Source organism: Schistocerca serialis, chromosome 8 (assembly GCF_023864345.2).
Source record: "Schistocerca serialis cubense isolate TAMUIC-IGC-003099 chromosome 8, iqSchSeri2.2, whole genome shotgun sequence".
NCBI lineage: Eukaryota > Metazoa > Arthropoda > Insecta > Orthoptera > Acrididae > Schistocerca > Schistocerca serialis.
In genome coordinates, this window is record NC_064645.1 from 145,146,069 (window position 1) to 145,163,711 (window position 17,643).

General features: G+C 45.7%; 1 protein-coding gene across 1 annotated transcript in view; it reads right to left on the reverse strand.

Moving 5' to 3' along the window:
• LOC126416876 (testis-specific serine/threonine-protein kinase 4-like) overlaps positions 1-17,643 on the reverse strand; it is a 141,622-nt gene that overhangs the window by 42,668 nt on the left and 81,311 nt on the right. The window contains exon 5 of the mRNA XM_050084759.1: positions 8,819-9,098. Coding sequence (XP_049940716.1) covers positions 8,819-9,098 — 280 coding nt within the window. The remainder of the gene's footprint in view (positions 1-8,818; positions 9,099-17,643) is intronic.

A 17,643-nucleotide genomic window follows, 5' to 3' on the forward strand; every position in this document is an offset into this window, starting at 1 on the left:
GGCACACTATGTGACAAAAAGTATGCGGACACCCCCAAAAACATACGTTTTCCATATTTGGTGCATTGTGCTGCCACCTACTGCCAGGTACTCCATCTCAGCAACCTCAGTAGTCATTAGACATCGTGAGAGAGCAGAATGGGGCACTCCGCGGAACTCACTGACTTCGAACGTGGTCAGGTGATTGGATGACAGTTGTATCATACGTCTGTTCGCGAGATTTCCACACTCCTAAACATCCCTATGTCCACTGTTTACGATATGATAGTGAAGTGGAAATGTGAACGGACACGTACAGTACAGAAGCGTACAGGCTGACCTCATCTGTTAACTGACAAAGACCGCCGACAGTTGAAGAGGGTCGTAATGTGTAATAGGCAGACACCTGAATTCCAAACTGCATCAGGATCCACTGCAAGTACTATGACAGTTAGGCGGGAGGTAAGAAAACTTAGATTTCACGGTCGAGCGCCTGCTCATAAGCCATACATCACGCCATAAATGCCAAACGACGCCTCGCTTGGTGTAAGAAGCTTAAACATTGGACGATTTAACAGTGGAAAAACGTTGAGTAGGGTGAGGGATCACGGTATACAGCGTGGCCATCCGATGGCAGGGTGTGGATATCTCGAATGCCCGGTGAACGTCATGTGCCAGCGTGTGTAGTGCCAACAGTAATATTCGGAGGCAGTGGTGTCATGGTGTGGTCGTGTTTTTCATGGAGGTGGTTTGCACCGCTTGTTGTTTTGCGTGGCACTATCACAGCACAGGCCTACATTGATGTTTTAAGCAACTTCTTGCTTCCCACTGTTGAAGAGCAATTCGAGGATGGCGATTGTATCTTTCAACACGATCGAGCACCTGTTCATAATGCACAGCCTGTGGCGGTGTGGTTACACGACAATAACATCCCTATAATGGACTGGCCTGCACAGAGTCCTGACCTGCATCCTACAGAACACCTTTGGGATGTTTTGGAACCCCGACTTCGTGCCAGGCCTCACCGACCGACATCGATACCTCTCCTCAGTACAGCACTCCGAGAAGAATGGGCTGTCATTCCACAAGAAACCTTCAATAACATGACTGTACGTATGACTGCGAGAGTGGAAGCTGTCATAAAGGCTAAGGGTGGGCCAACATGATATTGCATTCCAGCATTACTGATGGCGTGCACCAGAAAATTGTAAGTCATTTTCAGCCAGGTGTCCAGATACTTTTGATCACGTTGTGTAGAAGGACAGTGAAACTACCAAGGGGCTATATGATATGACGACCACGACTCTTCACAAAACATGGGGTTCTGAGGCTTGTCTGCTCTGTAAAGTTGGATAGATGATGATCTCTGGCATCTCTGCCGAAAGAGCACAATGCTTATGCACGCATAAGTGTTTCGGAGCACACCGTTCCGTCGTACATTGTTGAACATAGAGCTCCACAGCAGATCAGCCCTACGTCTTCACATGTTGACCCAACGACATTGTCAATTAGGATTGAAATGGGTGAAGTACCATCAGGATTCGACTCTCCATCAATGGTAACACGTCGGCTCTTCGGGTGAATCACATTTTTGCTACACTAGGTCGATGGTGGTCTCCACAAAAGCCGTCGTCGAGATGAACGGCGGCTCGAAAAGTGCTGCGTGTCACGGACGCAGACTGGTGGGAGCAATATTGTTCTGTGGGAGACATTCCCCTGTAGTTGCATGAGACCTGGGGTAGTAATCGAAGACACGCTCACAGCTGCAAGCCACTTGGATCCCATCATGCTTGATGTCTTCCGCAACAGCGATGTCATCTTCCAGCTGTATAAATGTCCATATCACAGACCAGAACCATCCTACAGTGGTTCATGGAGAACTATAGTGAATTCACGTTGTTGATATCTCGGCCACCAGATTTGCCTGATATGAATCCTATGGAATCCATCTACGTCGCTATCGGGCCCCATCACGAGTGCGAAAATCAGCGGCCCATTATTTACGCAAATTACATGATTTGTGAGTAGATACCTAATGCCATATACTTCGACAAACCTACCAACAAACTGTGGGATCCCCGATACACGGAATCAGTGATGCATTTCGTTCCAAAGACGGACAAACAAACTATTCAGCAGGTGGTCATAATGTTTTAGCTCATCAGTATAACAGTACAGGGTGCCCAAAGAGTCGCGTCAGTAGACAGAACACCCCCGTCTGAGTAACCCCATCTTTTGTTTCGACACAGCATTTGTTCTTACAGACCTTGAATAACGATTATGTTCCCTTTACATCATGTCCGATATGTGTCCAACTGGCGAGAGATCTGGTGACCTCGCTGTCTAGGTCAGTTGTTAACTCACCAGGAAGAGGACGTAGCGATGCAGCAGATGTACGTTGAGGTGCCCCATCCTGCTGAGCAAGCACGTCATCTGCCTGTCGAAGAAATGGCAGTGCGCAGAGATAACATCCTGTGCAATGTAGCGGGCACAGGTTACTTTATGCTGCAGAAACATCAAAAGTGACCACGATTTGTAACTGATGGTTCTGACACTGTGAAGCCTAGGGTAGGATTTTTGTGTCTTTGGCTAATGCATTCCGGAGTAGGCTCCTCACCAGGTGTATGCCTTCCATGTATACATCCATGAATTACATACAGAATGTAATCATTCCACTGAAGACAACAAAGCGTCATTCAGCTCTCCGTTGGACTACTCCAGGACACCAGAATAGCTGCGCCTGGTGGTGTCGTTGTATAAGTAGTAACCTGGACAGAGGCGCCAGTAGTCTTAGTCCTGCTGGAAAAAGATTGTTCCCAGCGGTCACTGATAACACAGCAGATGACCGGATTTCATCGCTGGATAATCTTCCGTCGGCCACCACTACTAGAACAATACTTCGGCCTAGACTAGCTTCTGTACTACGCAGACATCCAGAATCTTGCCTATAGATATAGGCACGTTCCAGATCACTGCCGAAAGCCGGGACACACCACCGATACATTGTGCCCCACATGTCCAGCAATCCATCGATACATCCATCCAGCCTTTGCAGGCCCACAGTGCGACCGCATTCAAACGGCTGAAGCAGTTCAACATGAGTACATTCTCATCGTGAGGCATGGTTGTACCCCAGAATGAATGTTTCAAACACTGTTCATCTCTAAATTCTTCTCAGTTACTGCCCATAGAGTCGAAATAGAGGGCGCACAGACAGTTCTCCTGAACACCATCTGATCACCGATGGCCGTGCAAAATGAAACACTACATCTAAATTCTGTATCTGCCTCTACATGACTAGTCTGCAATTCAGAATTAAGTGCATGACAGAGGGCTGATCGAACCACCTTCAAACTTCACTATGTGATCAAAAGTATCCGAACTCCTGCCTGAAAATTACTAACAAGTTCGTGGCGCCTTCTATCGGTGACAGCATCCATTCTCGCAGGCATACCTTCAATCAGGTCCTGGAAGGTATCTTCGGGAATGGCAGTCCATTTTTCATGGAGTGCTGCACTGTGGAGAGGTATCGACATTGGTCGGTGAGGCCTGGGACGAAGTCGGCGTTCCAAAGCATCCCAAAGGGATTCTGTAGAATTCAGGTCTGGACTCTGTGCAGGCCAGTCCATTACAGGGATGTTATTGTCGTGTAATCACTCCTCCACAAGCCGTGCATTATGAACAGGTGCTCGATCGTGTTGTAAGATACAACCGCCATCCTCGAATTGGTCTTCAACAGTGGGAGGCAAGAAGGTGCTTAAAACATCAGTGTAGACCTGTGCCGTGATAGTGCCACGCAAAACAACAAGGGGTGCAAAACCCTTCTATGAAAACACGACCACATCATATCACCTTCTCCTCCAAATTTTACTGTTGGCACTACACACGCTAGCAGATGACGGTCAAATGATTCAAATGGTTCAAATGGCTGTGAGCACTATGGGACTCAACTTCTGAGGTCATTAGTCCCCTAGAACTTAGAACTAGTTAAACCTAACTATCCTAAAGACATCACAAACATCCATGCCCGAGGCAGGATTCGAACCTGCGACCGTAGCGGTCTTGCGGTTACAGACTGCAGCGCCTTTAACCGCACGGCCACTTCGGCCGGCTGATGACGGTCACTGGCCATTCGTCACACCCACACCCTGCCATCGGATCGCCAGATTGTGTACCCTTGATTTGTCACTCCACACAAAGTTTTTCCACTGTTCAATCGTCCAATGTTTACACTCTTTACACTAGGCGAGGCGTCGTTTGGCATTTACCGGCGTGATGTATGGCTTATAAGCCACTCGACCATGAAATCCTAGTTTTCTCTCCTCCTGCCTAACTGTCATTGTACTTGCAGTGGATCCTGATGCGGTCTCGAATTCTTGTGTGACGGTCTGGATGGATGTCGGCTTATTACACATTACGAACCTCTCAACTATCGGCGGTCTCTGTCAGTCAACAGGCGAGATCGGCCTATACGCTTTTGTGCTGTACATGTCCCTTCACGTTTCCACTTCACTATCATCTCGGAAACAGTGGACCTAGGGATGTTTAGGAGTGTGGAAATCTCTCGTACAGACACCCAATCACCTGACCACGTTCGAAGTCCGTGAGTTCCGCGGAGCGCCCCAGTTTGCTCTCTCACGATGTCTAATGACTACTAAGGTCGCTGATATGGAGTACCTGGCAGTAAGTGGCAGCATAATGCACGTAATATGAAAACGAATGTTTTGTAGGATCACCGCATACTTTTGATCACATTGTGTATCTCTCTATTGATTCACTCTCGAACAGCGCGTGGAAAAAACCAACACTTAAATCTTTCTGTGCAAACTCTGGTATATCTAATTTTATAATGATGATCATTTCTCTCTATGTAGGTGGTCACCAACAAAATAATTTCACACTCTGAGGAGAAAGCTGCTGTTTCATATTTTATGAGAAGATCCTGTCACAACGAAAAACGCCGTTGTTTTCATGATTGCCACCCCAGTGTGGGTATCACATCAGTGGCCCTCTCTCCCCTATTTAGTAATAACACAAAGGGTGCCGCCCTTATCTGGACTTATTCTCTTCGTCAATCCTATCCGTTGTGGATCCCACACCGTACAGTCATGCGCTAAAAGAGGCCGGACAAGTGTAGTGCAAGCACTCTCTTTAGTAGACCTGTAACATTTTCTAACTGTTCTGCCAATAAATTGATCTGATAATTTCAATTTAAGTTATTCGTAATTGTAACCCCTAAGTATTTATTTAAATTTACGCCATTCAGATTTGTGTAATTTATCATGTAACTGAAATTTAGCGGATTATATTTAGTACTCATGTGGATCTAAATCATTTTACAGTTGGTTTTGATCATCTAATGGCTTTCCAAGACGGTAAATGATAGCGTCAGTTGCAAACAATCTAAGAGCACTGTTCAGATTATCTCCTAAATTGTGCATGTAGATCAGGAATAGAAGAGGGCCAGTAGATCTTCCTTAGGGAACGCCAGATATCACTTCTGTTTTATTCGGTGACTTTCCGTGACTTAGTTCGAACTGTGATCTTTCCGCCAGAAAATCAAGAACCCAGTCGGACAACAGAGGCGATATTCCATAGGCAAGCAACTTGATTAGAAGGCGCTTGTGAGGAACGGTGTTGAAAGCCTTTTGGCAATCTAAAAATATGGACTCAGTTTGATTCCACAGTCGATGTCACTCATTACTTCGTGAGAATGAAGAGCTAGTTGAGTTTCAAGAGAACGATATTTGCTGAATCCATGTTGGCTGTTTGTCAATAAAACTTTTTCTTCGAGGTAATTCATATCATTCGAGCTGTGAGCGAAGGGTGACCAACTCAGCTCACGTCTGTCACAGTCCATGTCCATACTGCACCTAGTAAGCACACAAACACGCAGGAAATTAAAAAACTGTGCCAGTAACGAAATGAGTCGTTCCTGTTTGAAGGTCGTAAAAATAATTTACGAGCGCAGTTCAATAAGTAATACAACACATTTTTTTTCTCGGCCAATTTTGGTTGAAAAAACCGGAAATTTCTTGTGGAATATTTTCAAACATTCCCGCTTCGTCTCGTATAGTTTCATTGACTTCCGACAGGTGGCAGCGCTGTACGGAGCTGTTAAAATGGCGTCTGTAACGGATGTGCGTTGCAAACAACGGGCAGTGATCGAGTTTCTTTTGGCCGAAAACCAGGACATCTCAGATATTCATAGGCGCTTGCAGAATGTCTACGGTGATCTGGCAGTGGACAAAAGCACGGTGAGTCGTTGGGCAAAGCGTGTGTCATCATCGCCGCAAGGTCAAGCAAGACTGTCTGATCTCCCGCGTGCGGGCCGGCCATGCACAGCTGTGACTCCTGCAATGGCGGAGTGCGCGAACACACTCGTTCGAGATGATCGACGGATCACCATCAAACAACTCAGTGCTCAACTTGACATCTCTGTTGGTAGTGCTGTCACAATTGTTCACCAGTTGGGATATTCAAAGGTTTGTTCCCGCTGGGTCCCTCGTTGTCTAACCGAACACCATAAAGAGCAAAGGAGAACCATCTGTGCGGAATTGCTTGCTCGTCATGTGGCTGAGGGTGACAATTTCTTGTCAAAGATTGTTACAGGCGATAAAACATGGGTTCATAACTTCGAACCTGAAACAAAACAGCAATCAATGGAGTGGCGCCACACCCACTCCCCTACCAAGAAAAAGTTTAAAGCCATACCCTCAGCCGGTAAAGTCATGGTTACAGTCTTCTGGGACGCTGAAGGGGTTATTCTGTTCAATGTCCTTCCCCATGGTCAAACGATCAACTCTGAAGTGTATTGTGCTACTCTTCAGAAATTGAAGAAACGACTTCAGCGTGTTCGTAGGCACAAAAATCTGAACGAACTTCTCCTTCTTCATGACAACGCAAGACCTCACCCAAGTCTTCGCACCCGAGAGGAGCTCACAAAACTTCAGTGGACTGTTCTTCCTCATGCACCCTACAGCCCCGATCTCACACCGTCGGATTTCCATATGTTTGGTCCAATGAAGGACGCAATCCATGGGAGGCACTACGCGGATGATGAAGAAGTTATTGATGCAGTACGACGTTGGCTCCGACATCGACCAGTGGAATGGTACCGTGCAGGCATACAGGCCCTCATTTCAAGGTGGCGTAAGGCCGTAGCATTGAATGGAGATTACGTTGAAAAATAGTGTTGTGTAGCTAAAAGATTGGGGAATAACCTGGTGTATTTCGATGCTGAATAAAACAACCCCTGTTTCAGAAAAAAATGTGTTGCATTACTTATTGAACTGCCATCGTAGAAACGAACAGTGTACTCGCCCGCCGTATCTGCAACAGGAGCTCAAGGTGCTGTCTCAGTGGCGTTGTACAAATGTTCAAACGTGTGTGATTTCCTAAGGGACCAAACTACTAAGGTCATCGGTCACTAGAATTACACACTACTTAAACTATGTTATGCTAAGAACAACACACACACACACACACGTGCCCGAGGGAGGAGTCGAACCACCGGCGGGAACGGCCGCGCAATCCGTGGCATGGCGCCGAGAACAGCGCGGCCACTCCGCGTTGTAACTCTACATTTCTTCAGTCTTCAGATATTTGACCCCTGTGCCACTGAAGACAGTCTTTATGAGTGCTGCGTTGATTTAGGCAATGTATATTGCTATCGATACCCAACACTGTATCGGATGTCCCATTGGAGGACTCCCGTAGCTCAGGCTTGAACTAGGACTGTTGATATTTTTAAAAATATCGGTAATCCAATATATCGATGTTTAAAAGAATATATTAACACCTCTACGTATATCGAGGAAAAGTATCGATATATCGAAGGACAAGATATCGACCTACTGGCCTATGAAAATATCAGCTGCGCGTTGTAAATATACTGCTAGTCTTAGAGCTGTATATCTAACTATTGATTTATTATTACATATTCTGCACGTCAATAAGCTAGCAGCCTGCCTGTCCCCCTTAGATCTAGAACTGAAAGGAAAACAATGCTCTTTCACGTTTGGCGATAATTACTTCGACAACAATGGTAACTGCATGTAAGTGGCTCAATGAAAGGTGTCCGAAGGGTCCGTCGTTCGGTTTCGTCACATATCGGATTTGTCCAGAATACTTCTTGTCTACTTCCCTGTTTTTTCATTTCTACCAACACCAGCGACCTAGCAGTTGTAGTATCAAAATTTCGTGGTGAAGCTAAACATTGTAGTTTCTGTTGGTAACTCCGAGTCAGCATTTCCCCTCACATGTCTTAGCCCACAGCAAAGGCCATTCTTGTCACCTAGATATCTGTCCATCATTTTCAGCAGCTGTTTTTCATCATTTTCAGCAGCTGTTTTTGAAGAATGCGGACGTGAAGAAACAGCGCACTAGTTGCGTTAAAAAATCGTTTTTTAATGCAGCTAATGTGCTATTTCTCTATTTCTTTTCATCGAAAATCTTATTATTCCATTCTCTCTCTCTCCGACCCCCCCCCCCCCTCTCACAGGGCAATGGGACCACTTGTTTGTGCCGTCTACAGTTACTTCACACAGTCATAGTCTACACTTGCTTCACACAGTCAAAGAGAAAGACTGGACATGATGAATCCTCAAAAAATAGTAAGATTCCTTCACACAGGGAATATAAAATTGTGTTCTACTGCAATTTCAAAACAATGTAAAATAAAAATATCGGCACTCGATATTGCTGTTTTGGTATCGATATTGCCATGGAAACGGGAATCGCTAGTATATGTCGATGGCTTTTGTAAAATTTCGATATATCTGTATCTTATCTGCATCCCTAGTGTGAACAGTGCTAGGGGGCTCCTCCATGCACGCACCTTGAGAAGCTTGGTGTAGTTGGAGTCGTCGAAGGGCAGGCGCCCGAAGACCATGGCGTAGAGCACGACGCCCATGGACCAGATGTCGCTGAGGTCGGGCCGGTAGGGCCTGCCCTTGAGGATCTCGGGGGCGGCGTAGGCGTAGCTGCCGCAGAAGGTCTCGCTGAGCGGGCTGCCGGGGCCGTCCTTGGACGGCGGCGTGAAGCGCCGCGCGAACCCGAAGTCGGACAGCTTCACGTTCATCTCGGCGTCCATCAGCAGGTTCTCGCACTTGATGTCCCTGCGGAGACCCGGCCTCGCTCTAAATTATGCCGCTGCTCAAGGTCTCCTGCATCGTTACAAGTAGGCAGTCTACACACAGTGGCATAAAGCTAGTCTCCACCAGCACTGTAGATAATCCACTTTGGTGCTGCAGTGATGGACCCAGGTGTAACTACTACGAGCTGCGGTGGTTCCCAGCAAAGAGCAACTAAAGTGAGGGCGTGTAGTTTCTCATCACCATCCTATGCGCTTGTATCCTGTTGCAGCCTTCATAGCCGAATACAAATACCAATAGAAGTAGAGGGCTGCAGGGGTATTGGCTAGTGAGAGCATAACGGCCATTTGAATTTGTGAGTCCGTGCAGTGCGGCACTGGTACGAAAACGTCGTACAGGTGTCACCGAAAAAACCCTCAGTTGCTCGTAGTTATCTGAATGAGACAAAATTTCGCGTTACCTCGCTGTCCCGTTTTCTGTGGTTTTTTGAAGTTTCATTCCATGTGATTATTATAAATTGACGTAACGAGTTACGTTTCCCTAACTTACTTGTGTTGAAAGAGTTGTTACGAGGGTCACTCCAAAAGAAATGCACACTATTTTTGTAAAAATACAGTTTGCATTCTGCATGTGTGAAATTTTACAGTGTATAGATACATCCTTCCCGCTTGTTTTCAAACTTAATTCAACCTGTTCCCGTGAGTGGCGCCGTCACAGCATGTCTACAAGATGGCTGCTACACTTGACGTTTGTCAGAAGTAATGTGCTGTCATAGAATTCTTGTGCTGTGAAAACGAGACAGTGGGAAACATCCACAAGAGGTTGAAAAAGGTGTATGGAGATGATGCTGTCGATCGCAGTACAGTTAGTCGGTGGAATTGCAGGTTACGCGATGAAAGCGGGCACGGCAATATTGAGGACTGTCCTCGCAGCGGCAGGCCTCGTACTGCACACACTCCAGAAATGTGCAGAGAGTTAACGAATTGGTGACTGCTGACAGAAACATCACAGTGAACGAATCGTCACGCGCCGTTGGGATAGGGGAAGGAAGTGTTTGCAGAATACTGAAAGTGTTGGCGATAAAAAAGGTTTGTGCCAGGTGGGTTCCCAGGATGTTGACAGTGGCTCACAAGGAAACAAGAAAAACGGTATGCAGCGAACGTTTGGAACAGTACGAGAATGGTGGAGATGAATTACATGAAAGAATTGTGACGGGTGATGAAACACAGCTCCATCATTTTTCACCAGAGACGAAAAGGCTATCAGTGGAGTGGCATCATTCAAATTCTCTCAAGAAAAAAATATTCAAAACCACACCTTCTGCTGGGAAAGTTATGGCTACAGTGTTTTACGATACCGAAGGACTCTTCCTTGTGGACATCATGCAAAGTGGAACCACCATAAATTCTGATGCATATGTGACGACACTGAAGAAACTTCAAGCTCGACTGAGTCGTATTCGATCACATCGGCAAAAGCAGGATGTTTTGCTGTTGCACAACTATGCACGGCCACATGTCAGTCAAAAAACCATGGAAGCGATCACAAAACTCGGATGGACAACACTGAAACACCCGCCTTACAGTCCTGATCTGGCTCCATGTGACTATTATCTCTTTGGGAAACTGAAAGACACTCTTCGTGGAACAAGGTTTGAAGATTATGACTCCCTTGTCCACGCTGCCAAACAGTGGCTCCAACAGGTTGGTCCAGAATTTTACCGTGCGGGTATACAGGCGCTGGTTCCAAGATGGCGTAAGGTAGTTGAGAGGGATGGAAATTATGTGGAGAAATGAAAATATTGTTCCTAAAGGGTGTAGCTACACACAGTAAAACTTTCAAACACGTAGAACAAAAGATGGATCTTAGAAAAAATAGTGTGGATTTCTTTTGGAGTGACCCTCGTACTCAGTGACAAATTCTCATGTTTACAAATGCTTTGTGGGAGAGCCCACTAACAACAGATTTTGGGGAACAACGTTTATGCGGGCACGTTAGCTAGTCACTGAACAATATACCCGCCGCGAATTAATTTCGTTTAATGCGTTTTTGATTGATTGATTGATTTGAGTGAGGGGACCAGACAGTTAGGTCACGGGTCCCATCGGATTGGGGAAGGATGGGGGAGTAACTCGGTTGTGCCCTTTCAAAGGAACCATCGCGGCATTTGCCTGAAGCGATATATAGAAATCACGGAAAGCCTAAATCAGGATGGTCGGACGCGGGTTTGAATCGTTTTCCTCCGCATTGCGAGTCTAGTGTGCTAATCATGTGCCACCACGTTCGGTCTTGTGTTTTGGCTTTTATTTATGTGAAAAAACTACTGAATGTACTGTAACAAATGATAAATCATCTTAAATAATAATTTTAAAAATAAATGTAATAATTACCTAATAAATAATGATAACATAAATAATAATTATTATTATTATGAAATAAAATTATTTTTTCCTTACAGCGATGGTGTGCACATTTAATGGCAAGGGAGGCATTCAGTTACGGAATGAGTATGGCATGGAGGACGGCATGGCTTTCAAAACTAGTGCAATCACATATCGAATTCGAAGGAATACGTTGAAGAAAAGAATTTCGAAGAAAAATCTACCTGTTACTGACAACAAGAAGGTATCGGGAGAGTTTCAGCCCCTTTCTAACCCAAAACAAGAAAAGGTAAATTCCGCTCCTTGGCTGCTTCCCCTGCAAACTCTACGATTCATGGGCTACAGAGGACTGAATCTCAGCATGTCGGCTCGCAGCGTCGACATATCTCACTCGCTGTGGTCGCTGCCTCAACTGAATTGTTGACGTACGTATCTGTTATAACACCAAAGATTAAACTACCCTTGATTTGCTGTACCCTCGAAAGATTTGATCCAGTCGTCTCTTCCACCATTACCTAGCTCTCTAGTAAGAGATTAAACAACAGTGGTCCCTAAATTCATGTAACATCAATGTTATGAAAAGTATAACTGCAGCAAAAATTCCAAGTGACAACATCAGTCCTTTGACTCAACCATGAGAGGTACCACCAGCATCCGTGTTGACGCATTATGGTGCCGCGTCTCTACTGTGACTGCAGTTCTCAAGAATAACTGAATCATATTGTTTTTCGGCGGCTCCAAACTACAAAAAAATGGTTCAAATGGCTCTGAGCACTATGGGACTTAACTTCTAAGGTCATCAGTCCCCTAGAACTTAGAACTACTTGAACCTAACTAACCTAAAGACATCACACACATCCATGCCCGAGGCAGGATTCGAACCTGTAGGCCTAGAACCGCTCGGCCACTCCAAACTACAGCATAAGACAACACATTACCGTAGGAAGTTGTGTCTCCAGAAAACAAACAACCAACGAACGTGATAACATTATTAACAACGGACGGTATTACCAAATACAGACGGCTATACAACTTTTCATTAGAGAGACAAAGATACAAAGTCTCAGCAACATACATCAAAAAGTGATGAACTTCTGTCAAAATAATCTCACCAAATTATATTTCTTACATAACCATTATGTTATGTTTCATTATGGCATGTTACGATGTACATCATATTCCCTGCCTTCATCGACGCAGTGTATGTGTAAGTGGATAAAGTACATGGTGCCTGTCTTTATGTGTTATGTCTGGATGTCGATAAATAAAACAAGCAAGAATACTTTTCTTTTTCCTATTTTCGTCACGTATTTCAGAACACCATTGAAATTCTTGTGTCATTCATTTTTCTAAATGACTGTTTCCTTTCCATTCTGTAGTTTATTATCTCTTCATTACGGTTAAATATGAGCGGTAGTCAAATTAAAATGAGAGAGGTGGAAAAAACGTACGTAAACTGATTATTATTTCAGAAGCAATCGTCATAGTTGTTAATACATTTATCCACTGCGAAACAAAACGGTTAGTGTCTTCCTGAAGTAATGTTTGTGTTTGCCTATGGAACCGTGACTGTATCCAAGGGTGCACCTCTTCGTCCGAAACAAATCTACGGCCACGAATGTCTTTCTTCAGGAAAGCAATAATATGGAAATCGCATGGGGAGAGAGAGAGAGAGACTGCAGAAGTGCCGCTGGGTAGCCTATACACATTCTCCATACAGTCCCAATGTCTCCCCATGCGATTTCCACATTTTGGTCGTCGATTTGCCTCGGATGAAGAGATGCACGTCTGAGTACAACATGTTACCGCAGGCAACCGCAAATATGCCTCCATGAAGACACTGACCGTTTGTCTCACAACGGTGTAAATATGTTAACAGTAATGGCGATTACTTTTGAGACAATAAACATTTTACTTGCTTTCTCCCCATCTGCTCGTTTTCATTTGACTGCCCCTTATACACTCTTGGAAATGGAAAAAAGAACACATTGACACCGGTGTGTCAGACCCACCATACTTGCTTCGGACACTGCGAGAGGGCTGTACAAGCAATGATCACACGCACGGCACAGCGGACACACCAGGAACCGCGGTGTTGGCCGTCGAATGGCGCTAGCTGCGCAGCATTTGTGCACCGCCGCCGTCAGTGTCAGCCAGTTTGCCGTGGCATACGGAGCTCCATCGCAGTCTTTAACACTGGTAGCATGCCGCGACAGCGTGGACGTGAACCGTATGTGCAGTTGATGAACTTTGAGCGAGGGCGTATAGTGGGCATGCGGGAGGCCGGGTGGACGTACCGCCGAATTGCTCAACACGTGGGGCGTGAGGTCTCCACAGTACATCGATGTTGTCGCCAGTGGTCGGCGGAAGGTGCACGTGCCCGTCGACCTGGGACCGGACCGCAGCGACGCACGGATGCACGCCAAGACCGTAGGATCCTACGCAGTGCCGTAGGGGACCGCACCGCCACTTCCCAGCAAATTAGGGACACTGTTGCTCCTGGGGTATCTGCGAGGACCATTCGCAACCGTCTCCATGAAGCTGGGCTACGGTCCCGCACACCGTTAGGCCGTCTTCCGCTCACGCCCCAACATCGTGCAGCCCGCCTCCAGTGGTGTCGCGACAGGCGTGAATGGAGGGACGAATGGAGACGTGTTGTCTTCAGCGATGAGAGTCGCTTCTGCCTTGGTGCCAATGATGGTCGTATGCGTGTTTGGCGCCGTGCAGGTGAGCGCCACAATCAGGACTGCATACGACCGAGGCACACAGGGCCAACACCCGGCATCATGGTGTGGGGAGCGATCTCCTACACTGGCCGTACACCACTGGTAATCGTCGAGGGGACACTGAATAGTGCACGGTACATACAAACCGTCATCGAACCCATCGTTCTACCATTCCTAGACTGGCAAGGGAACTTGCTGTTCCAACAGGACAATGCACGTCCGCATGTATCCCGTGCCACCCAACGTGCTCTAGAAGGTGTAAGTCAACTACCCTGGCCGGCAAGATCTCCGGATCTGTCCCCCATTGAGCATGTTTGGGACTGGATGAAGCGTCGTCTCACGCGGTCTGCACGTCCAGCACGAACGCTGGTCCAACTGAGGCGCCAGGTGGAAATGGCATGGCAAGCCGTTCCACAGGACTACATCCAGCATCTCTACGATCGTCTCCATGGGAGAATAGCAGCCTGCGTTGCTGCGAAAGGTGGATATACACTGTACTAGTGCCGACATTGTGCATGCTCTGTTGCCTGTGTCTATGTGCCTGTGGTTCTGTCAGTGTGATCATGTGATGTATCTGACCCCAGGAATGTGTCAATAAAGTTTCCCCTTCCTGGGACAATGAATTCACGGTGTTCTTATTTCAATTTCCAGGAGTGTATCTCGAGTTCCTTTCTGATCGCCTCACTTGTCTTCTTGTCTTGTGACGCGAAACCTCCTGAGAAATCCCTTTTCTGTGCTTTCTTCTTATCTGTCTTACTCCAAAAGCCTTTCTATACAGCATGTTTGGCACTAACATAACTTTGTAGAGTTTCAGAAATGTCTTGTATCCCCAACTTCGAAAGTTCTTGACAATTCCACACACACACATCGAAGTTTTTGTAGCAATAACATGACGACGAGATGTATAGTAATGTCGTAGCCCAGATATGAGAACTTGTTGATTTCCGCTACTGTTGGACCTCAATACGACCTTCTTGTATCACGTACAGTTGTGTTACTATTTCACTTCGTTCTAATATAGAAAAGTGAACAAAAATATAATTTAACTTTTTAACGTGAACAAAGGTTTCATTGACAAGTAATTACGTAGAAGTTAAATGTTCTGTGGCTTATATTTTCCTTTTATCACCTAGTAAAGGATCTAATACAGCATTATCTTCGAAGAGTTGCCTTTTGTGCGTATCGATAAAGTGACCAACACGTGTTTTCCATCATATTGGTATTTGAACGGTCCGTATACCAGATTTCCTTTACTTTCAGATCTTGATAGAGCGCTCACCTTGTACGTCACTGACATCAACCGTAGTTTCAGGGAATAAATAAAGACAGCTGTTCAGAAACTACATCTTAAGACTTGTCATGTAACCCAACGTCTTGAATTTTTCCAGCACATATGCTACAGCACAGATATAATGCACTCCCTCTTTTTACCTTCGAATTTAGTAACAAACGCCTTAAATGAAATCCATTCATCATATTTTACTTATTCAAAGTTGGAACTTAATACCAATTTTCCAATGTCAGGTCGAACAAACACGCATTATCTCTGTCTCACATCTGACAAATGAGGAAACTTCTTGCACGGATTGGAACGTTCTTCTTCAAATCGTTCAAATGGCTCTAAGCATTATGGGACTTAGTATCTGAGGTCGTCAGTCCCCTAGACTTAGAACCATTTAAACCTAACTAACCTAAGGACATCACACACATGCATGCCCGAGGCATGATTCGAACTTGCGACCGTAGCAGCAGCACGGTTCCGGAATAAAGCGCCTAGAACCGCACGGTCACAGCAGCCGCCTCGTTCTTCTTCTTTGGGTACAGGTTTACCAACCTATTTCGCTAATAAATGTAGAATATCGTATTAGCACTTTATTCGCATTGAAATGGTTCTTGGACAGAAGTAAGAAGAATCGAAGAGCTGTTCATAGCAGTTAATACTGATGAGACCGAACACTATGACTACCGCGCACCGCGAGACTGAGTACCGCATTGTGACGTTCTGAGCAAGTAACGTGGAAACGAAACTACATAAGAGGAGCAGGTGCGACTAAGGAATCATTCTAGCGATTGTAGGGTCGAGCGACTTTTACAAAGGAGAGATTATTATAGTCCAATGCAAGGGAGACGAAAATGGTTCAAATGGCTCTAAGCACTATGGGACTCAGTACCTGAGGTCATCAGTCCCCTAGAACTTAGGACTAGTTAAACCTAATTAACCTAAGGACATCACACACATCCATGCCCGAGGCAGGATTCGAACCTGCGACCGTAGTAGCAGCGGTTCCGGACTTAATCACCTAGAAACACTCGGCCACCGCGGCCGGCTCACGGGAGACGCATCTCGGAAGCGGCGAAGATGGAATTCGGAGCAGAGACGAATGGCAAATCATTCTAGTGACAATATGGGCAAGGAAATCCTCTGATATAAGCGACCTGAACAAAGGATAGATCGTTATGGTCTGGTGCTTGGGCAGGAGCATATTGGAAACGGGGACCGAACCGCCGCACAATAGCCCTGGGTTCGGTGTGGGGCGGCGGTGGGGTGAGTGGACTGCTGTAGCCTGTTGTGGGGTTGTGTACCACTGCGGGCTACGGAGGGGACGAAGCCTCTCCGTCGTTTCTACGTCCCCAGTTCCATACAGTACAATACAACAGTCGTGTCCAGTGACACTTAATGGTGCTTTCTGTAACACATTTTCCGTACGATTAACCACATAATTTCCCTCTTTGTGGACCCTGGTTATACCCTCAGCTGTCTCTTTATTAAACAACGAACAGGTCGCATCTTGGGTTACGAAGAAAATTTTCATTTTTGTAGCAACCGGCCCTTAAAAACCCACCTGTCAGTAATTTACGGTAAGTGATTGATTGACATAAGCAACGTTATCTGATGCTGCATACCTGCGAAAATCTACCAAGACACGTAGAATTCATGCCGCGGAGGATCGCTGCCGTGTTACGTTGCGAAGGTTGACTAGCACGCTGTTAACCCGGCAGTAGTGTGTAGGGGTGTGGTACACCCCTTATGACGAATTTCTATAGTTAATTGCTAGATGACACGTCACACTGCTTTATAGTCCAGGTATTTGCTACGAGATGTCAGCAGAGTGGTACAAGTGTGTTTTTGTAACTTCAGTTGAGAACAGAACTTAGTGAGATGCTCTTGAAACGAGCATCTGTCCTGTAAAGCCCCTACACACCATTCTCGTCCCACAAGAAGAAAAAAGCAAGTAAGCTGTTTCATGCATGTTTCTGTCAATTTTGCATAAGATATGATATCTGATCGTACAATTAATAGTAAATATTGTTATATATGGATTGTTATGAACCAGAAGGGGACAAAGTCCTAGTATTGATTGATCACGTACTTGATGAGAGGTCAGTTGCTTCCGATGATGGAGATGAAGAGGATACAGTTATTGACAACGATCAAGACATATCTTCAGGGCAGGAAGAAGA